The following is a 20,736-nucleotide window of genomic DNA, read 5'->3' as shown; positions in this document are numbered from 1 at the left end:
TCTTTTGTCGACAAGTATCGTGTGAAAGGCAGTGGGAACACACCTATAGTGTGTCCTTTTGGGACTGATTCCTTGTAGACAACCACCTCTCAAAGCATGTGTTCAAATGGTCTGGTAAATCTACGAATCACAACACTGCACCGAATGAGAATTAGCATTGTGAAGTCAAACCCTCCAACATCATGAAATGCTAGAATTAATTTAATGTGGCACCCTGCTGTTTATGCATTACAGTACATCTTTCAAACGGTACAACTGCAGTAGCATTCCTTTCAGGAGATCCCTGCTTCATTCAGTGTACAGGAACAGCAGAGGTTTCTTAACGAGAGTCTAGGTGAGATTTTTATTAGCAGTGTCACTCAGAGAGCTGCACTCTGCCTCGCTTACTGAACCCTTTCTCAGCAAGGCTCTGAATAGAAAATTTAAAATGTACAGTTTTATTTTGGCAGTTCAACTCCTTGTAAAATTCAGCTGAAGCTGAGTGCTTAGACTCTGTAGTCCAAGACAAGAAAATTTTAAAAATGAAGACCAAGCAGGACCTTTCAGATCTTTTCAGGTCTTCCTTTCCACAGGCTGTGCGATATCCAGCTGCATTCACTATGGCACTAATTCTGCTCTCCTGTCAACTTTTCAACTTAACTCTAAAGCCTTCCATATTCTGCAGTAAACACAGTTAAGACCCTTCAGGGAACAGAATCTTTCAGCTCAGCCCCAAAAGATGCACATCTTGTCTGCATTTCTGACTCGCTGCAGCATAAGTTTGCAGAGTACAGAAAAATGCCTCAAGATACCATAGCGAAATGTGAAACGGAAAACCTGCAATTGCCTCTGATCTCTCACAGAATTGAACACCATATCCATTACTGACATGCATGCACATAGAAGGACAGATTCCTTTTAGAAGGATCCTTAAGGTGGTCAGATGGGTCAAAACTGAGGGAATAAGGCAAAACATCCAGTCCTCCTGCTTCCCAAGAGAAAGCACAGGGGCCACATTTGTGGCACCAGGAGCATTAGGCGAAGAGCTGTCTGTGGCAATGGCAGCTGCAGGCTGGTATTTGGTGGGATTCCAAAGATTCACCCTTTCTTACAATCCTATGAATGGGATTAGACATACCTCCAAACTAAGAGATGCAAGGAAGAAAGCAACACAAGTACTCTGTTTCTCAAAAAGAAGATAAGCTGGAAAAGGTGTCAGAGAACAATCTGTAAAGAAAATCAAACAAGTACACTCTGCAGGCTACATCTTTCAACCATGGCTCCTTCACACAATAGCTCTAGGATTTCTTCAAACAAGATTTAGGTTTTCCTAAGTTGATGCCATCTTGAGTACTCTACCATACCACATCTAGCCACCTACCAACATAGAGGGTGTAGGGATTCAAGAGGTCCTACATTGTATCAGCAGTACCATGTGAATAGCTTGGCTACTTCGGGTAACTTATGTCCAGATGTGGACCTTGATCCCTACCAGCCATTTCACTGAGGCTCAGTGTTGAGGCATGTGCAGACTATCTGCTGCCCTGCACCTAATTCTCTAGCATACCTGCCCACTGCACCTGCCTATCTGATGCAGGATACCAAAGGCACTAAGTCACTGTGGTGCTCATCTCAAAATGCTGTTGCGTGAGGAGCGTGTTTTTGTTGTGTTTTGGTTTTAATGGGCCTGAAGCTCTACTTCCCATCAAACTCAAAAGGAGGAAAAGAAAACCTTATATGACCTTTCAGGAGACGATAGCTTGGGAGGTGCCTTTCCTTTTATATCAGGCTTAGCAGAAGAATGAGGAAACAGTCAGATTACTGTTAAAATGAATGATGAATCCGCATATCTGATCGCTGACCTAGCTCTGAAATAATACCATATTTTATTATTTTAAGGTGAAAAAGAGAATGGTTCAGAATTTATGAGATTAAAACTCCTTCAACTGCAGCCAGTGGAAACACTGAATTTGACTTCGGAAGAAACAGAAAATGTCTGAGTTAATCTGAAAAATACTTTGAACAATGGAGTGATTACCACTTGCTGACAATCATTAGCTTTCCTTCCTTTCCTCTGTCTCAATCACATAAAATCTCTCCAGGACAGTACATTTATTTGTTTGCTGTCTAGCTTCATAGTTTCTTTACAAAGTTTTGAGAGGAAAATGAAAAGTTGATGTATTTCCAGAAATCTAAGATAGGAGGAAAAAAAAAAAAAACAACCAGAAAGAAAGAAAGCCTACCTAGATTCTGTGGAGATGGCAAGAGAGATTGTGGTTATCAGGTTATCTCTCTTGCAGGGAGCTGAAAAATGAGTTTAGAAAATATTCAAACTTTATTGACCACATTCCTGCAGAGCAAAGCCTTCTTGCTGCTGTGACGCTGGCTGATCTGTAATACTCACTCTGTGAAAGGCTAAACCATAACAGCAAATAAAAACAACTTCTATATATGGAATGGTGTAAAAGCGAATTGTGCATGAACAGAACTTGGATGTTTGCTATTCAGGGGTAAGAGCACATTACAAGAAAGCTGATTTACTTACCAGCTTGCCTGTGAGATATAGGCTGTGTTTCCTATCTTCCTTTTCTGAGACCCAGACCCAGCATGCAGTCCTATCCACTAGCATTAGCTATGGTGCTCCTCAGTACATACCTTCATGGTTTGAGTCAAATCCACACAACATCACAAAATGATTCACCTTTTTCCAGTAAACTGAATTGGCTTGGTGCAGGGTAAAAAAACACAAGCCAGTGCAAGTGAGGAGAGAAGGGCCAAGGTGAGGAGAGCAATGAGTAGAGCAAAGAGCCTTTTCCACTATTTGGAAATGAGCTGTTAGATCATCTCAAGCCCAAACGTGTAATTTCGCCTGTGACAGCTTTGTTGCAGACACTAATTCTCTGTTACCTGCCCTATAGACTTGTCTTAACAGCCATCTGCAGCCCATCAGTAATTAATCAGCCTGCCTTTGAGCGCTGAGAACAATATGATCTGTGGTGAACACAAAGAACTTCAGGAGAAAACTTCAGAAGCTTAGTGATCTAAAATGTGCAGCAGTGTCCAATGTTTTCACAAGGCACTCTGGTAACCCCTGGGAGCTGTGCATTTCTTTTCATCTGTAGCACCTTTGTATTCCAAGAATCTCATCCTCGCCTCCAGGCAACCTCCTTGGTCAATTAGGAGCACTTCTTTCTGCAACAGATGCTGAGAAACGCGTGTGGTAACACTACCAAAGCTACTGCAACCCACTGTCCATAGCTACATCTAACAGCAATGTTTGCACTGTGTATGGGAGCAACACCGAGGCAACAACCTGCCCAACTCTTCCCTTGTAACACAGCTTCTTACAGGGAGTAAGTAGTGCTGCTGAGCCCACCCATACATACTTTCTAGGAGAAAAGATCTTTCTAGAAACACGAGCTGTCACAGAAAGATACAAATAAGACGTAAAATTATTTGACTACCTGAAGCATTCAACAGAAGGCCAAGATTTCCTGTTTTGATCTAGTAGGTTTGTTTGTTGAAAATGGAAATGCCAGAAACATTCATGTTTCTGCTTCACTAGCATTTGGTAACCTAGCTGAAAGCACTGTTGATTCTTGAGATGTCTGGAACATGCATTAGCTCACTAATAAATTTAATCTTCTGTTACCTCCAGTAATAAACAGGATTCTACTTGCGATTTTGAGCAACTATTTCATGATTAGGTTAAAGCTATTTCCTTGATGGAGTATTACACAGTATTACACAGCTCTTGTGAAAAGAAAGATTAAAGTAGACTGGTGGGACAAGAATCACGAGAAATTTGAGAAGTAAAAAGGTTTCTCATGGGATAATCCATGGGACCAAAACTTGTGTGCATGCATGCCAAAGGGGAGCCTCCTCTGTCCCTTGGCATTGAGCATGGATATATGTTGGATCAGAGCAGCACTGCTGCTTCGGCAGTGCCCTTACTACCTCCTCCTGGAGACATATGACCCTACAGCTGGAAAGAACCGGGTGGTCATAGCTAATCCCATGAGCTAAACAGACAGGAGTCCTGCTGTAAGCACCACGAAGCATGGGAGCACGGCGTGTTTGGCAGGCAGAAGCTGTCTTTTTTACATAACTGTGCAAAGTACAGTTCCAGTGATAAAACTTTACAGTATTTACAGGTTATATGGGGTAAGGGTTACATTTCCTCTACTCTTATCTTTGTGTCTGATGCATTCTTTCACAGAAATGGGGATTTGGGCAAAGACTAAAGAACATACGGTTATAAACTACTGGGTAACCACATACTGTTACTGGCAGTATTAGCAAGGGTTAGAATCCAAGCACTTATTTTCATAAGCCTCAAACACAATGGAGACTTTAGGGATTTACTAATGGAAGGCTTGGTTTGGGTTCCAACTCTTACCTCACCTGCTAAGTATTAACTATTTCTTCACACTTAAAATCTTCATGAATTGCATATGTCAGGTATAAATATATAGTACAGAGCCTGAGCTGAAACTTGGAATATAAAACCGCTGTACCTTGCACAAGGCAATGTTACTAATGCAAACACAAACATACAAAGGTAGCACTATTTTAAAACCTACTTGCATATTGTTATTCTTTTATGATCGTAACTTTAATATCAACAGTTGAATAGCAAGGGGAATCTGGTTTGTCAAGCCTCCCAAGGGAATCGGTCAGAGAAAGCGAGGGCACAGCACACATCATTTACCCACTCCACTGACCAGGAGATCAGAAGGTCACCATCAAAAGGTTCAAGCTTCACATCAATGGTTTGGTAGGGAACACACAGCTTTACCCAAGTGGTCTCTCATTAGTCCTGACCTTTTCAGCAGCGCTCTTCAGAACGGTGCTCTCCCCTGCAAAGCTGGCATAGGGCAGGGATGCCACTAAACATCCCTGTAGTTCCGAGCTCCAGTTAGCTACACAGATGCACAAATGACTGTTCCAGTGCATACAGAGGGGACAGAAGAGAACAGGATGCCAGACCATGTCTGGCAAGCTACTGCCCAGTTCACCACCTGCTGGTCCCACTACCTCTGTCCACAGATTCCTGCCACTTATTCTTTCTTATGTGTTAATTTCACAACATACTTCATGAGAAATTTAGCCTCTTACCCTAAGATAACTGGAGCAGCCCCTATAGCTGATAATCTACAGTTAAAGTAAAGCAATAATTATTGTATGTTTTTAAAGGAAGCATCCTGGATCCTACCTGAAGCAGCTTGACATCTCTGCTCCTCAGTTTGTCTACCTGCACACTAGGACTATTTATGCTTAAGGCCACTTTCCAGTTCCTCAGAGGCTATAAATTGTAAAAATGTATTTAAAAATAAAGAGCTATAACACTAAGCACTAGACCAACTTTTAAAACTGTCACAATTACTCCACTTAGAGAAATTTCAAAAAAAAAAAGCATTTCCAGCTTCCTGCAGCTGAGGAAGATGCAACTGATCTCCGGAAACTATTCTGTGTGTAATTATTAGCAGACTTTAAGGTATTCTGGTTTTCAGTGTATTCCTGAAAAAAGTACTTTTGTGCAATATTATGTCTAAAAATATATTTCTCCCCATTAGCCATAAAGAGCCACAAGTCACACAGAAACTAAGGGATGGCACTCAGTGTAAGTTTGAGATTGCTTTTCAACAACTTTCACAGTTGCAGCCAATGCTATGCAGTAATATTATATAAACACCAGTTATTATTTTTCTTTCCTTGCGAACAATGACTTATTCTTTAAGGAAAACGATGTCCTGGTTATTAGTAAAATATCAAAGGGTATTTGCTGACTGCCTCAGTCTTTCTTACCGGATGTAGTTCTTTAGGTTAAAATACTCTCTGGGATTTCATACTTGGGGAAAAATCAATATAAGGTAATTTTTGTATAATCTTCTTGCAACCACCCCTGCTTCAATCTGACAAAAAGATCAAGTGTTTAAATCAGATCCTTTTTTGGGACTTTGGACTTATTTAGAGGCTTGGAAAGCTTTCACTGGAGTTTCTGAAAAGCTCTTATCTTATCAAATTCTACTCTGCTATCTCATTTTCTTCCTGAAGGTTAGGTAGTTTCTGCTGCTGCTTTATCAAAGATACAAAATACCTGTATGCGTGGCCATTTAAAACAGGGGATCATTCCCATTTGGTTCATTGTTACATGGCCAAAGGCTTCCAGAATGAGCAATCTTGTAAATATTGACTATTCCTATCAGAAATCAATCAACCATAATTTAAACCACAGTAACAAAATTGAATGACTAAGGGAGAAAGAACTGCACTACAAAATGAGCTGCCAGGCAATGAACAGATGCACAAATTGGATAGGAAATCAGATCCTGTCTTGAGAAGTCTCTGATACTTACAGATTGCAGATCTAATACTGTGATTGTTCAGTACCTTGTGCTGGACATGACCTGAATGCCTGCTGGTCCAAAAGAAACTGAGATTCATGCTAGGTATCTATACATTTCCTAGATACTTGCTTTCCCTGGGAAGGAGACCTCACCACAAGGGGACAAATGGAGCTGCTCCCAGGACAGGACGAGCTTGTGACTCCAGGTTGCCGCTGGACAGAACATCCCAAAGCAGGATGATTGAACTCAGGCTGCCCACCATGGCACACTCCAAGGTGGGAGAACTGCACAGCATTATGGCTGTTCTTCCCTTCAAGGCTCCTGGCACAGCAGACACAGGTTCTGCTTTCCTTTCTTGAAATATGGTGTTAAAATCCAGGTATGATGTGTTGCATCACAGAATTGTAGGGTCTGGAAGAGTCTGCCCCCTTCCATTTGATTCCCACACGTTAGTTACTTATAAACAGTTATGGGATTCCCCTCTCAGCCTCCTCCAGACTGAAGAGTCCCAGGTATCTCAGCCTTTCCTCATAAGGGAGATGCTCAAGGCCCTTAATCATCTTTGTAACCCTCTGCTGGACTCTGCCTGGGAGAACCCTGCCTTTTCTGAACCCCAAGAGCTCAAAACTGGACACAGTATTCCAGATGTGGCCTTACCAGGGCAGAGAAGAGGTGGAGGATCACCTCCCTCTACCTGCTGGCTGTGCTCTTTTTAATGCACCCCAGGATTCCACTGGCCTTCTCAGCCACCAGGGCACACTGCTGGCTCATGACCAACCTGCTGTCCACCAACACCTCCAAGCCCTTTTCCACAGAGCTCCTCTCCAGCAAATCAGCCCTAACTGTACTGAGGCATATGGTTATTCTTCCCTTCCAATCCAGGCCATTCTGTGATTCTGTGAAGACTCTGTATTTGCTGTTGTTGAACTTCATCAGGTTCCTCTCTGTCCAACACTCCAATCTGTCCAGATCTTGTTGAATGGTAGCACGGCCTTCTAGAGAGGCAGCTACTGCTCCCAGCCATGTCATCAGCAAATTTGCTGAGGGTGCACCCCCTCCCTTCATCCAGGTCACTAATGCATCTTACTTAGAAATTATGCTTTTTTTTCCCCACTATGGACCAGTATTTTATTCACAGCTGCCAAACTTCTCTATGTAAAATAACACAGTTTGTGAATAGCAGGAAAGAAAAGGCAATTGCTAAAGAGAAAAATGTTATGCATTTATTCTACTTTTCAACTAACTTGTGAATGTTTCAATTAATATTCAGCTAATGTTCGGGGTTTTGTGAGTTGTTTTCAGAAGTTGATTGTGGAATTAAGACTTTTTGGTGTGTCCTCTTTGACTGCAAGAAAAGAGTACAGTCTGACAGTTCTACCCAAATAATTCAGTTGCTTTGTTAGGCTGCACATGTCTGAAATCAGTCCTTCGGAAAAGTGTGCTGTCAGCAAAGCCTTTGGAAGGACTTTGCACACACTCCTTGTTTCTGGTCATGCCTCTGTTGTTCCTCATTTCTTATGCCTAAAAAGGAATTCATCTGATATTCATTGTAAATTACATGACATGCCAAAGAAAACAACTTGGCATGTGGAGTGGATTAGAAGTAAGTTTGTCTTCAGCTTTGTTACTGAGCATCTAGTGTCATTTTATACTGTACAGAGAAGACACTAATTGAGAACCTAGTTTGGAGAAGAACCAGTATTACAGTTTGACCGGAGTAGGCCTTTGTTAGTCATCTTCTTCACTGCAGAACAGGAAGACCTTCACTGGATGACTCTCAGAAATCAAAGAATCATAGAACATCCTGAGTTGGAAGGGACTCTAAGGATCGTTGAGTCCAGCTCCTGGCTGCACAGAGGAACATGCAAAATTCCAACCCTGTTCTGAGAGCATTGTCTAAATACTCCTTGAACTTCAGCAGCCCGTTCCATGCCCACCACCTCTGGTGCAGCCCTGTCCCTGACCCCCAGCTGCCCTCCCCTGACGCAGCTCCACGCTGTTCCCTCAGGCCCTGTCGCTGTCACACAGAGCAGAGCTCAGCGCTGCCTCTGCGCTGTGAGGAGCTGCAGCCGCCATCAGGCCTCCCCTCAGCTCCTTGCTCTGCGCTGAGCACACCGAGGGACCTCAGCGCTTCTCATACGTCTTCTTCTCCAGACCCTTCAGCATTTTCATAGCCCTCCTCTGGACGCTCTGCAACTAAAAAGCATAAAGCTTTATGTCCTCACATTGTGGCAGCCAAACCTGCACACAGTGCTGGAGGTGAGGCCGCACAGCACAGAGCAGAGCAGGACAATCCCTCCCCTCTCCCGGAGGCAGCGCTGGGCCTGGGGCACCGCAGGGTGCGTTGGCCCTTTGGGCTGCCAGGCACACTGCTGGCTTTGTCCGACTCGTCATCAACCAGAACCCCAGCTCCCTTTCCATGGGGCTGCTCTCCAGCCTCTCATCCCCCAGCCTGTACGTACATGCAGGATTACCCTGTCCCGGGTACAGAATGTGACACATGCCCTTCTTAAACTTCATCTTATTGGTGATTCCCTCTCCCTTTAATCTGTTAAGACGTCTCCACATGATGTCTCCATGCTTGAGAGAACTCCTAATTTAGCATAGTCCGCAAACTTACTTAGCATATCTTCAAGTCTTGCACTGAAAACATGTATAAAAACACTAAAGAGAACTGGCCCTAAAACAGAGTCCTGTGGAACCCCACTAATGACTGGCCACCAGCCTGATGTAACCTCATTTACTATAACCTTTTGAGCCTGACCTGTATTAACCCAAATAATCTGTTTAGTTTGAGTTACTTGTTGGAAAACTTTCTGCATCAAAAAACAATTGCCTGAGCACAGGTCTCTCCAATGCTTTAGGGAATGCCTGGAGGCCTCCTAACTCAGAAGGAGGCAGTTACCACATTTGCTCCTCATCTCTGTTGATACTGCATACAGGTGCATACCATAATTTATGGACCTGGATCAAAAAATACAGTATTTTTTTTCTACCAAACACACTACTCTAAAATGTTGAAAGGAGATTGTTCCAAATGAATTCTTCGTTGTATCCACAGAATAACACAATTTCAGAAATGACAACTCAATAATCACTTTGAACAATGCTACTCCAAAAATTTTATCTGATGATTTATGAAGAAAAACAAACCTTTCTTTATTCCTTGTAATAACAGCCTCATCACAAGACATCTACTTCTTACTTGTTACTTCTAATGACAGCTGGTAAAACAAAGCTTGCTGTAGAACAGGGCTTTGAGCAACCTGGTCTAGTGGAAAATGTCCCTGCCCATGGCAGATGGTTGGAACTAGATGATCTTTAAAGTCCCCTGCAACCCAAACCATTCTGTGATTCTATGATTCTATGCCCGGTCTCATCCCTGAGTCTTTAACCTCTTTCCACGAGTTTTTTATTTATTTTTTTATTTTATTTTATTTTATTTTATTTATTTTATTATTTATTTTTATATTAGTATTTTATTTATTTTATTTTATTATTTATTCTTAAAGCTCCAAGCTACTTTATTGAGATTCAGTGGCAGCTGATTTTAACAGCTTAGCAGATACTCAAAATACGAAGTGGGTTGTACTCTCGGGAGGTTCTAGGAAGACAGGAACATACAAACACTAGGCCAACTGCTCACTATTACAGGTCCTGTGCCATATATTCTCTTTCTACAACCCTATTATCTTCAACTTAAAAACACACAGGCCTTTTTCTTTAACTATTTCAGCTGGGAAACTTTTCAAGATCTCTACTGATCTTCATCTAGCAGAAAGTCTAGTAGATAGTTTTGGAATGCTTTTCTAATGGCTTTCGAGGCAAGGATCAGTAAGATCACCCAGGACTTTTTAACTTCAGTACTTTTTTTTTCTTAAAATATTTGTTTCTTGGCACAGCCCTCTCTGGGTGTTACCATGCTGCTTCAACATTATCATAACACAGCTGAAACTAACCTGAAAATTATTTTTCCATGTCTGGGGGAAAAAAAAGAGAAAAAAAAGGTAAATTCCTTTTTATTTTTGGATGCAATTAATTTGTTCCTTTTCATATAAGACAAGGCTCTTCCATTAAGTTTCTGTTTTAAATCAGAGCAGGGAGAACAAAAAGAAAGGAAAAGCCGATATTTATTTAACTGGATATGTAATTTAATTAGAAAAAATATTCTAATAGCCCAACAGGTAAAAAAATAAAAATAAAAAGCAAACAAACAAAAATAAAACAACACTCAAACACTGAAAGCGTACTAAAATTACATCCTCAAATAAATGATAATTTGCTGTGTGGTAAGTAGGTACAGCTTCAGAAATGAGGAACAGAGTCCCTAGCTGGGATTGAAAAGCAGCTACTCAGTAAATGAGTGGTTTGGCCCAGTTATAACACAGATCTTGTTGAGGGAGAGTGAATTTGGACTGAGTCTGCATATTAAAGTTCCATATTGCTAAGTTTAGATAAAGGACATTTTTGGGAAGGAAGTATTTCTTCCCAATAAAATGGCTTTCTAGTAAACAATTTCCTTCAAAAACGAATACAGGTTTTCCTTTGGACTGTCTGGAGAAAGTCACATCCTGGGGCTGGGAATATTGGTACTGGGTTAAACGCATCAACCACATCAACCATGTATGTTTGGAAAAGCTTCTTTTTCTCTTTTTTAATATAAAGTGTATTGGAAGCCATTATACATCACATCAAGTGCACTAGAAATGATTATGCAACATTACAAACACATGCAAATATTACACAATACTTGTGCATCATGAAGTCATATTTGATGTTATGCAGAAGTGAATACTTCTGCACGTGATGCCTGTCAGCCTTAGAATAGTTTATACTCGTCTGTGCACAGTTCTCTGCAGAGGAAAAGGCTACATATATCCCAACGCTGCCAAAACAAACATTTAGAACTGAAGGAAAAAGGAGCTTCAGCTGAAGACAGTAAACACCTCATAAACAGAGCTGAGATGTTACACTGTGAAGCTAAAGATCACAGTGTGAGAGAACAGTTTACATTTTTATCAGTTTTACTGGTGCAAAAGGAAAGTAGCTTGGTTTTCTGTCATGAATAGTGTACTACCTCAATAGTTGATAAGCACACAATGGGGTAAAAAAGTAGACAACACTGAAACAACTCAAGAATTTGTATATTAGTGGCAAGAGAAAACCAGTGAAAATGAGCTCTTGAATTTCAGGATGAAGAGCAACATTCATGGTCAGCTGAAGAGTACAGACTGCTTAATAGCAGCTTGCATTAGTGTAAAGCTTAGCTTGGAAATTTAGTCTATGTTGCTAGAAATGTACAGGACCGTGTGTAATTACACACAATAGCACACTCAAGGCACTCTGGGATGATAACAAATACCTAAAGCTTCCAAAAACTTCTCTCAGAACACAGCACTGTACCAGCCATGTGAACAGTGAGCACAAATGCTACATAACCCAGGCAGGTTCACCTGGATTCATATGATAACAAATGGAGTTTGCTTTGATATAATAACATTTGCTCCAAAATCAGAACAACTGCCCCAAGAGAAGGAAAGAGGCCACTGGCAGAGTCATTTCATACTGTTTGGAAGCATTTGGTATTGATGGGACTTCTCAGCTGCACCCATTTGGACACTAAACCTATAGAAAACCTGAGATTGGGTGACAGTGTGGTGGTACTAACATTTGAATCTCCGTCCTTTGGCGCAAGTGGCCTCAAATACAAGGGGCCACACATGCAGTCACTTTGTCCTCTCACAGCACAAACATATAGAAGTTGGTTCTGCATAAGCAATATTTTTCATCAGACTTCTGTTGCCAAGCGTGAAGATTTTCTAAGTCCCCCGTTTTTCAAAAATCAGAAAGACTATGGGAATTTTGGAACTAATGGAAGAGATTTTTTTCTTCTCCTTCAAAACACAATTTGAATGTTTTACTAGTCCTCAAAACCCTTAACTATGCAATCCTATTGCATGCCAGCCGTGCTTTCCCCAAAGGCCTACAAAGAAGTAGCTGTGAAAATAGAATGAAAAACAGGGCTCAGGCAGAATGAATTGCCAAATCTGAGCCCTCATCTGCTTTGCAAACTTCCTTACATCCCTTGCTTTTTAATGGTGCCCAGAAAGGACAGCGCTCTCAGAAGCAAGTCTCTCCCTTCACCTAAGGTTCAGCTTCTTGCTCTCCTTATTTAGATGACGCTTTTGATAGCAGCGACACAGCCCTTCTTCCGTTTTGTATCGAGCCTACAATGCACGGCGTGACACTTCCCGCCTTCCCCGTGACGAACGTGGCTCCGGTTCGCCCCGAGGCAATGAGCCGCGGCCTCTCTCCCCTCGGCACAACGGGACACAACCACAGCGCGGGAAGCGCGGCCCGAGCACAACCGGCTCGGCAGGGCGAGGTACTGCCTTCTGAATCTGGAACTGTCTATTGACTTGTCTCAATAGGACCCGAGCTCCCATCTCGCCGCAGCCAGGTGCTTACACAGACAAACGTGCAGGAACGAACAGCGTAAGCTCCTTCCCGGCCTTTGTCCGGCAGGAGTGAACGTCTCGCATCCCTCGATCCTCCAGGAGGGCCGGGCCGGACCACCCGGCCCTGACGGCCCAGCACCGCCACCTCCTCCGCAGTGCCCGCGGAGCTGCCCGCGGGGCGCAGGAGCCGGGCGGAGCGGCGGGGCGGGGCTGCCGGCGGAAAGTGCTGAGTCACGGCCTGACGCGCCGCCGCCGTCACGTGCGGCGCCGGGCTCGGACCCGCCGCGCAGCGCGGCGCTCGGCGCAGATCGTTTCGAGCTCGTGCTGCGGCTTGCCGCTCGTTTCCGATCTCCCTCGCTACCCGGGGCCGGCATGGGGCTGCTGTCGCAGGGCTCGCCGCTGAGCTGGGAGGAGACGCGGCGGTACGCGGAGCACGTGCGGAAGCACGGCATCCTCCAGTTCCTCCACATCTACCGCGCGCTGCGCGACCGTCACAAGGACGTCCTCAAGTGGGGCGACGAGGTGAGTCCCCCCCCGGCGCGGCCGCCCCGCGCGCTGCCCCGGCTTTGTTTCCCCGCCGGCGATGCCGTAGCGCGGCCGCCCGGCGCTTCCCGGAGCGCTCTTCGCCCTGAGCGAAGCGCTCTGCCGCGCTCTCCAGGCTGCGCGCGCGGCCCCGTTCTCCTCCGCGGTCGGTGTGCGAGGGGCCGCGGGAGGCGGTCGTGCTGCCGCGGGCGGGCCCTGCGCGCTCGGCTGTCGGGACGGGCCTCGGCCGCACCGCGCGCGGAGTCCCGGACCGGCGGGGCGGGGAACGGAAGGGAAGGGAAGGCCGCCTGCGAGCTCTACTGGAGGCGGCCGCCGCGGGGCTGCCCTGCGCCTGCCTGGCGCGGAGCCTCTCGGCGCTGTCCGGCTGTAAAGGCCTACGGAAGCCCGTCCGCCGCATCCGCGCTTTGTGCCGCCGCCCCGCCGAGCTGCGCTTGGCGGCAGCCCCGGGCCTCTGGGAGCAGAGCCTGGCGCTTACAGGTGCTCGCTGCCGGTGGAAAACGCCGTTCTCCTGCACGGCAAGACCTCGTGTCCTCCGCGCGTTCTTCTGGCTGCTCGCGGGTTAGCGAGACAAACTGAAATGCTTGGATATATCTCTGTGTGACATTGGTGTTCCTGTGGCTGCTGCACGGCTGAGGCCGTGCTGGCAGCAAAGAGCCTCGCAAGTTGTAGGTTCAGGAGTAAAAATGGAACAGAGAGTACTCCTGTTACTCCAGCACTGAACTTGAGGGTTTCCTCATGAACCTTTAACAGAGGTGCCCGCTTCTAGTGTAAGTCAGCCTTGTGTTCTCAAGTATGGTTCCATATCCACAGTAGGTGAGGTAGATCTGCAGGCATGCTGGCCCAGCATCCCTCCCCAGGGACCCTCTCCCTGAGTTGCTACCACTGTCCAAGCTCAGGACCTGGCCTAAACACCAGTCACTTGATCATATCTTAGCGTGGGCTGTTCTCACAGCAGCACTTCACAGCAATCCAGCAAGCTGTGGTTAAGGTGAGGCAAGCATTAGGAGGTGTGGAGGAACAGGTGAGCAACAGCAGCTGCTTGTTGTTGAATGTGCATTGTTATGTTCCAGTCACTGGGTTCATCGCCTAGCTGTGGTTTAGCAAATGATAGTAACCTCAGGTGTAGCATCTTTATTCTGTACTGTACAATCTTTGTATTATGCAGCCTTAAGGCATGCATTAGCGTGTTGAGTTTGTGCCACTCTGCAGTTGTGCAAAGCAGAATCACGTCTGTGTAGCTTGCTGTGCTGTAGGCAGATAGTGTGGAAAGCAGTAAGTTTGTTTTCATATTTTTTTTCTTCCAAATTCTGGTTATTAGAAAGTGGACTCACGCTTACACGGTCCAGCTGACAGCTGGGCAGTTATCACTAACTTGCCTTCTATGTGTTTTGACTCTCATGTATAAAGTCACAGCCTGAAGGTATGTTACTGTCTTAAAAACTCGTGTAGACAGAAATCGAGGAGGATGACAGGCCTCAATGGTAGCAATGAAATCAGGATAAAGAAAATTACTTCTGTGTTAACAAGATGTTACTGAGATATATTTCAGCAGAAGATACTTTTTTCAACTTTGTTTTTGAGGACTACTTGCGAGCAAAACCCAACTTCTGTAGCACACAAGTTTGTCTTTCACTGCAGACAGTGCAAGTATTGGGCACATTGCCCTAATCTCCCTAAAACTGTTGTGGGGAGGAAATATGATGGCTTTATATTCACTAGCAGACAACCTTAGTCTTGATCGTATTATTATCAGGGTTCTATCACACAGCATGTGCTGTAAGACTCCTTGAGAGAGCATTGGTGATCCTTTAGGATTCTTGTAACCTGCTGTAGACTCCAGTGGTGCCAGATGAAACTGCAGGGAGCCGTTGTGTGGCTGCCTGCCTCCTGCTGCCAGTCAAGAGCGCTAAAGAGAGGGGCTGACAGAATGGTGTGGTGGCACTTGATCAGAATGAAGCTGAGCAACTGCAGCTCCCACTGCTGCTCTGTACTCTGACTACAGAACTGGAGAGGTCAAAGCATTGGCTCTGTTGCCTCTGAGACAGCCAGCTTCTTGCTTGCGGTGTTAGGAGAGCCAGGGTCTCTGCTGAACTGATGTTGGCTTTCTGAGGTCTGTTTTCTGGGGGCTTTGTTTTCTACGAGCATGAAGATTTTGTTTGAACTTTTTTTTTTTAAAAGAAAGATGTAGATATACTGCAGAATAAGACTCGCTTAAAAAAAATCTTTCTAAACATCTCTTTGAAGCCGTGTTTGCAGGTAAGTGTCTTTTGCCCCTTAATTGCCATTCTGCCTCATCTACTTTAAAACTCCCTGTTAATGCTTGGCATCTCATGGCTGTGGAAAATACAAAACATCAAACTGCCTCATTATCCATCATTAAACCTCTCTTTATGATCCTTGCCTTAATGCCTGTCTCACATTCTCCTGAGGTTTTCTTCCTTTTCTCCCCAACAACAATGCATGGTTAACCATGTGTTCTCAGAGAAAAGTCACTAGATTTTTTTTTCTGTGTGCAGCAAATGCAAAAACTTTTAATTACTGTATATTAGCAGAGGTATCGGGCACTACATGAGACAAGTGGATTGTGCTGCTAGAAGGATATTTGTGGTATCAAGAGTTTAAAAATTTTCTTTGAGAGTAAGACAAAACCTACTCCGTTGCTTCCCACCTTTCCTGCTGAAAGCTGTCTTGTGTGCTAGTGTGCTGTGCAGTGCCTCTGCTCTGCTGTTTGCATTCCTCTAGCTGACAGCTGTTGCTTAAATTTCACTTTGCAGCTTAATGCGGACATTCGGATCAGACAAGTGGAATGAGTGGCTCTTGGCTAGGCTCAGTTCCATCACTTTGTGCTGCGTGGGCATGTGTGTGTACAGAGTAACAGCATCTCATGCAGATCTGCATATGTGGATACACATCCATTAGTACTTACGTGTGATAATTCAAGTTTTTTTGCCATCTGTTTCATCCCTGAATGGGACAGGTTGATGTTCTGCAGGCTGAATGCCTGTCTGGGCTGGGAAAATGATGCAAGCAAGAAGAGCTGGAAGAGGGAAGTTGAAGGAGCAAAAACCTGTAAAGAGTATATGAAAGTGTTTGGAGGGAGATCCCCTCAGAAGAAAAGCTGTTGAGAGCAAGGGTGAGCAACACATGATGGTTTTATTTGGAAGTACATGCAAGTTAGATGGCATCTGACTTGTCTTGCTTAAAGAAATTGGACATGACCATTTCTTCATTGTTTGAGTCTTGCTGCTGTCAGTGTTAGGCCATAAAGCGCACTGTGCATCTTCAGTTGTTGTCTTTGTGCTGACAGGGACTAATTTTAAAGACGTGAATTTTACTATATTTGGTATTGAATTATATGAGACACTATGAAACGTGTAGCGTACTTCTTGCAAGTGGTAGTCTTCCTGACTTCATTCTGTTGTGGCTTTTCTTTTGTTTCCTGCATAATGTTGCTTTCTCAGTCTTTTACCTTCTTTTGGTCTGTTTTCTTTTCCTATTTTTACTTTTGATTTACTCTTTTTAAATTATACCTTGTAAATTGAGAATGGAAATGAACATTTTCTGCTCAGCACTTCTTAATGCAGGCAGCAAAGCATCCTCTCACCGAAGGTGCTGGAAGAGAAGTCAGAGGGTTTTTGGCAAAGCGACTCCAAAGATGTTACTTCTGAGGAGAAGATCTCTAAAGTTTTCTGCTTTTTCTTGATAAAAACCCAGACTGTAAAAAGAACTCCTCATCCTTTTGAATAATTCTTCTCAAGGACCTAGCTACAGTATTAATGTCTTGCTGCAGTTCATGGCTTTTGTTTTTTCCAGACAGGAACAGCACAGTGCTGGGATCAGTGACACTGCACCAGAGCCTACAGAATTTCAGGCTGGTAAAGTCATCGCTACAGCTGAAGGAAATGAATTTGGGTTCAGATGCATGTGGTTTGAGGCTCCTGTTTAATATTTGTGACTTATTTAAAACCAGAGACAAAGTCTAGGGCATTTTTTTTAACAATGATTAATCTAGCTCATCTGCTGTATGAAGTAAGCGTCGTTCCTGTCTCTGAAACATGCAACTGAAGTTTTGGTCACTACTGCTCTAAAAGACTGCAGAGGCCCAGTGAGAGACATGCAAGGAGGTACTCAGATACAGGCCCTCTACTGGACTCTCTCCAGCAGATGCCTGTCTTTTTTGTACTGGGGAGCCCAGAACTGGACGCAGTACTCCAGGTGAGGCCTGACCAGGGCACAGCACAGGGGAAGGATCACCTCCCTTGACCTGCTGGCCACGCTCCTTTTAATGCATCCCAGGATCCCATTGGCCTTCTTGGCCACCAGGGCACATTGCTGGCTCATGGCCAGCCAGTCAGAAAGCTAATGGAACAGAAAAGCAGCAGATGTAAAGCAGTTATCTTAGAAGGACAAAGGTTAGATATCCTGTGGCATAGGAACTAAGATGGACGCCTATGTGGATGACGAGTAAGGAGTTTCTTAAGGCTTTTATTTACAAAACTCCACATGCTGCAAGATGTCCATCCCTCTGTCCAAACCACATAGACAATTTTCAGGTGGCTCACTGGGTTTCTTTAACATTTGTCTGCAACTTTCTAATTAGCTTTTTACTGTATATGTTGTAAACAAAACAAAAGAGCAATAAATTGCTTTTGTATTTTCCTGGCTATCAGTAATAGATTTTCCTTTTAAGAAAAACAAATAGCCAGGTCTTAATCTGAGGAGCTCATAATCTCACTTTGTTCAAAATGCTCTGCAGAAATTAAAGCTTTTCATGAACTCTTGTGCTTGCAATAACACCAATGTATTATCGCCGTAAAAAAGGGTTTTTTTTTTTTTGTTTTAACATTTGAGCTCATGTTGCTTTAAGACAATCAGTTGTAGTCTCCCCCTCCCCCTGCGAAATTCCCCCAAATAATGCATTTTTGAATTTCTCTCATGCAGAAATTCCTCATGATGGCTCCCTGCCAGATGCAGTGTGTCTGGATGCATCTGAATGGTAGTTGTCTTAATCAATGCGCTTGCCTGCTTGCCGTGTGAGGAGAGGCAGCACTCAGGAACGATTGGGTTATATGTCACGTGTCTGCCTGTTCATACTTCCCTCTGAGCTTTGACTAAATAAAGGGACAGTGGCATTATTTGTTTACAGGTAGTTGGGTTTCCTTTGTATTTTCATAGCTGCACTTGCTGTTTATTAGGGTAGTGTTCCTGGGGTATGAATTTAATACTCAAAGCTGGAAAGCTTTGAATGTTTGAGTACACTAATGAATATACCAATGAATGCAAATATATCTCCTTAAATCTTGATTTGAACAAGGTAGGTGCCCTTGAAGAGTCATCTTGTTTATTCCTTCCCTGGTTGGTTTGGCTGACAGTTGTGAAACTACACTTCTGCCCTGCTTTAATCCTTGTATCACAACTGTAGCTGTTAGCCTCCTTGCTGATTAATTATTTGCTTCAGCTGCTTCCTTCTCAGTTCTTCTGTGACCAAATTGCAAGACTTGCTCAAGCTGTAGTGTAGCAGCTGTGAGCCAATGTGGTTGGGTGTGCTGAGAATGCAGCAGTGCAGAGCTCGCAGCTCTGTCCAGTCCTGCTGGAAATAGTGTGCACCTTCCCTCAGACTGCTCATGTGTGGTAGGTGCTGATCTGTTTCCTTATAAAACATGGTGCGTCTCTGCAGTGCTCTACAGACACCGTGGGAAATGCATCTGGTGGCTCTTTCTGTGGAAATTGCTGTGTATAACTTTCTTTATACCTGGTGGTTGCTGCCGTGGCCTTGCCTGCATTACCTCCTCAGCTTAAAACAGATGGGACTGCAGAAGAGATGAGCAAACAAACGGGAAGAGAAATGCAAGGTACCTAATATTCAGAAGATTTTATTTATTATTTTTTTTTGCAAACCTGATGTCAACAAGTGGGAGGGGAGCAGGCAGGAAGCCTTAGCTAGGTCTGTTTTGCCTCTTCATTTTCTGCAGCTATGTCTGCTTCTGCATCTTCATTTTTTGTGTAGCACAGAAGTGCTTCAGCTTTGTACTTTCAGTGTAATAAACATCAGTGACACTGGGTTTTTTGTTACTGTTCTTTAAGAGCACGATTGCTGTAGGTTGATTTTGTGTAGAGTTGCAGGCTGCTTATTGGATTAGCTGCTCCAAGGGTGCTTGATCAAAATTATGCATTTTAGGAAATACATTTGAGTAACAAACTTAAATAAATAAGAAGTGTTTTAATGGCAGAAAATAGGGATTGCAGTCCCATGAGCCTGGCTGCGCTTTGTGTTGTGTGAGTGATCTCAGGGCTTGCTGAGAAATGGGGGCACAGACTTCATCTGCGATGCCAGAGTTGTTTTCCTCCCAAGTTCTCTCCCTCAGGACTTGGACTCTCCTTTGTGGGCCTGCAAACCTTTCATTAAATGTTATGAGCTGGTTATTACTGTGCCTATGTTTTATGACAGCAATGGTGAGAAAGTAACTCCATTAAAAAATATCACATGTATCACAAGTACTTACAGGAAGAGCAGAATTCTCTGTGTTAACACTGTAGACCTGCAGTAGAGCTTTTTAATGGGCAGTCAGATTATTAAACCTTTGTTCTTCTGTAGATTGTCATTTTAATGAAGTGTGGCGTTTTAATGATGCAGTAAGTGACCAATAAATGTTCTAAGGAATTACATCTTTTGCCACAATGGAGCTTAATAACTAGTGAAAAGAGCTTGGGCTTTTTGTTTGTTTGAGGCTATTGGGAATAAAGGTTAACTTTAAATGTGTGCATAAATATGTGAGGTATACTACATGAAAAGACTGTAGATGTTTTTGTGGCTTCTGGGAACAGTAAACAAAAGTCTGGAGACCTTGTTCGGTACTCAGGAAGAGATTGCTTTTTCTTTTTTTTTTTTCTTTTAAGCTCCAGGCCAAGGGGGAAGTATGAATCCAGAGGCAGCTACTGAACTGGCGTTAAGGCGACTCAAGTAATTGCTCCAAATACTTATGTCAGTGGTTGCCCAGTGAAGGCACTGCTAGGGAATAAAACATCAGTAAGGTTGTCTTCGAGGAAGAGTGGTGGTCTGTGAGTCATCCCAGGCTGTTCTGTGTCTCCTATGACTCATCTGTGTCAGTTTATTAGCCTGGGTAGAGAAGTCCAGGGAAAAGGTGAATGCAGAGGTTGTTTTTCCCCAGGAGGAAAGAGCAAGGCAGAGAGCATGCAAACTTACCTTTCCTCTCAAAACTTTTTCTATACATTCTGTTATTATTCTATTCTTATGTATATTCTATATACATAATTCTTTCAAAATTATTTCATAGAATCATAGAATCACCAAGGTTGGAAAAGACCTAAAAGATCATCCAGTTCAACCGTTCACCTATTCCCAATAGCTCCCACTAAACCATGTCCCTCAACACAACATCCAGTCT

At 43.8% G+C, this 20,736-nt stretch overlaps 2 protein-coding genes across 2 annotated transcripts in view; one reads left to right on the top strand and one right to left on the bottom strand.

The window, feature by feature from the left end:
- Positions 1 to 12,948, bottom strand: part of LOC122184881 (elongin-A-like) — a 58,162-nt gene extending 45,214 nt beyond the window's left edge. The window contains exon 1 of the mRNA XM_042880214.1: positions 12,798 to 12,948. The gene's annotated coding sequence lies outside the window, so the exon portion shown is untranslated. The remainder of the gene's footprint in view (positions 1 to 12,797) is intronic.
- Positions 12,949 to 13,070: 122 nt separating this feature from the next.
- Positions 13,071 to 20,736, top strand: part of GCLC (glutamate-cysteine ligase catalytic subunit) — a 30,764-nt gene continuing 23,098 nt past the window's right edge. Inside the window, exon 1 of the mRNA XM_042878921.1 lies at positions 13,071 to 13,309. Within this exon, the coding sequence (XP_042734855.1) occupies positions 13,160 to 13,309 (150 nt within the window). The 5' untranslated portion in view covers positions 13,071 to 13,159. The remainder of the gene's footprint in view (positions 13,310 to 20,736) is intronic.

Source organism: Lagopus leucura, unplaced genomic scaffold (assembly GCF_019238085.1).
Source record: "Lagopus leucura isolate 7727_CA_CO unplaced genomic scaffold, USGS_WTPT01 Super-Scaffold_73, whole genome shotgun sequence".
In the NCBI taxonomy this organism is placed as follows: Eukaryota; Metazoa; Chordata; class Aves; order Galliformes; family Phasianidae; genus Lagopus; species Lagopus leucura.
This window is presented reverse-complemented; position numbering and strand designations above follow the sequence as displayed.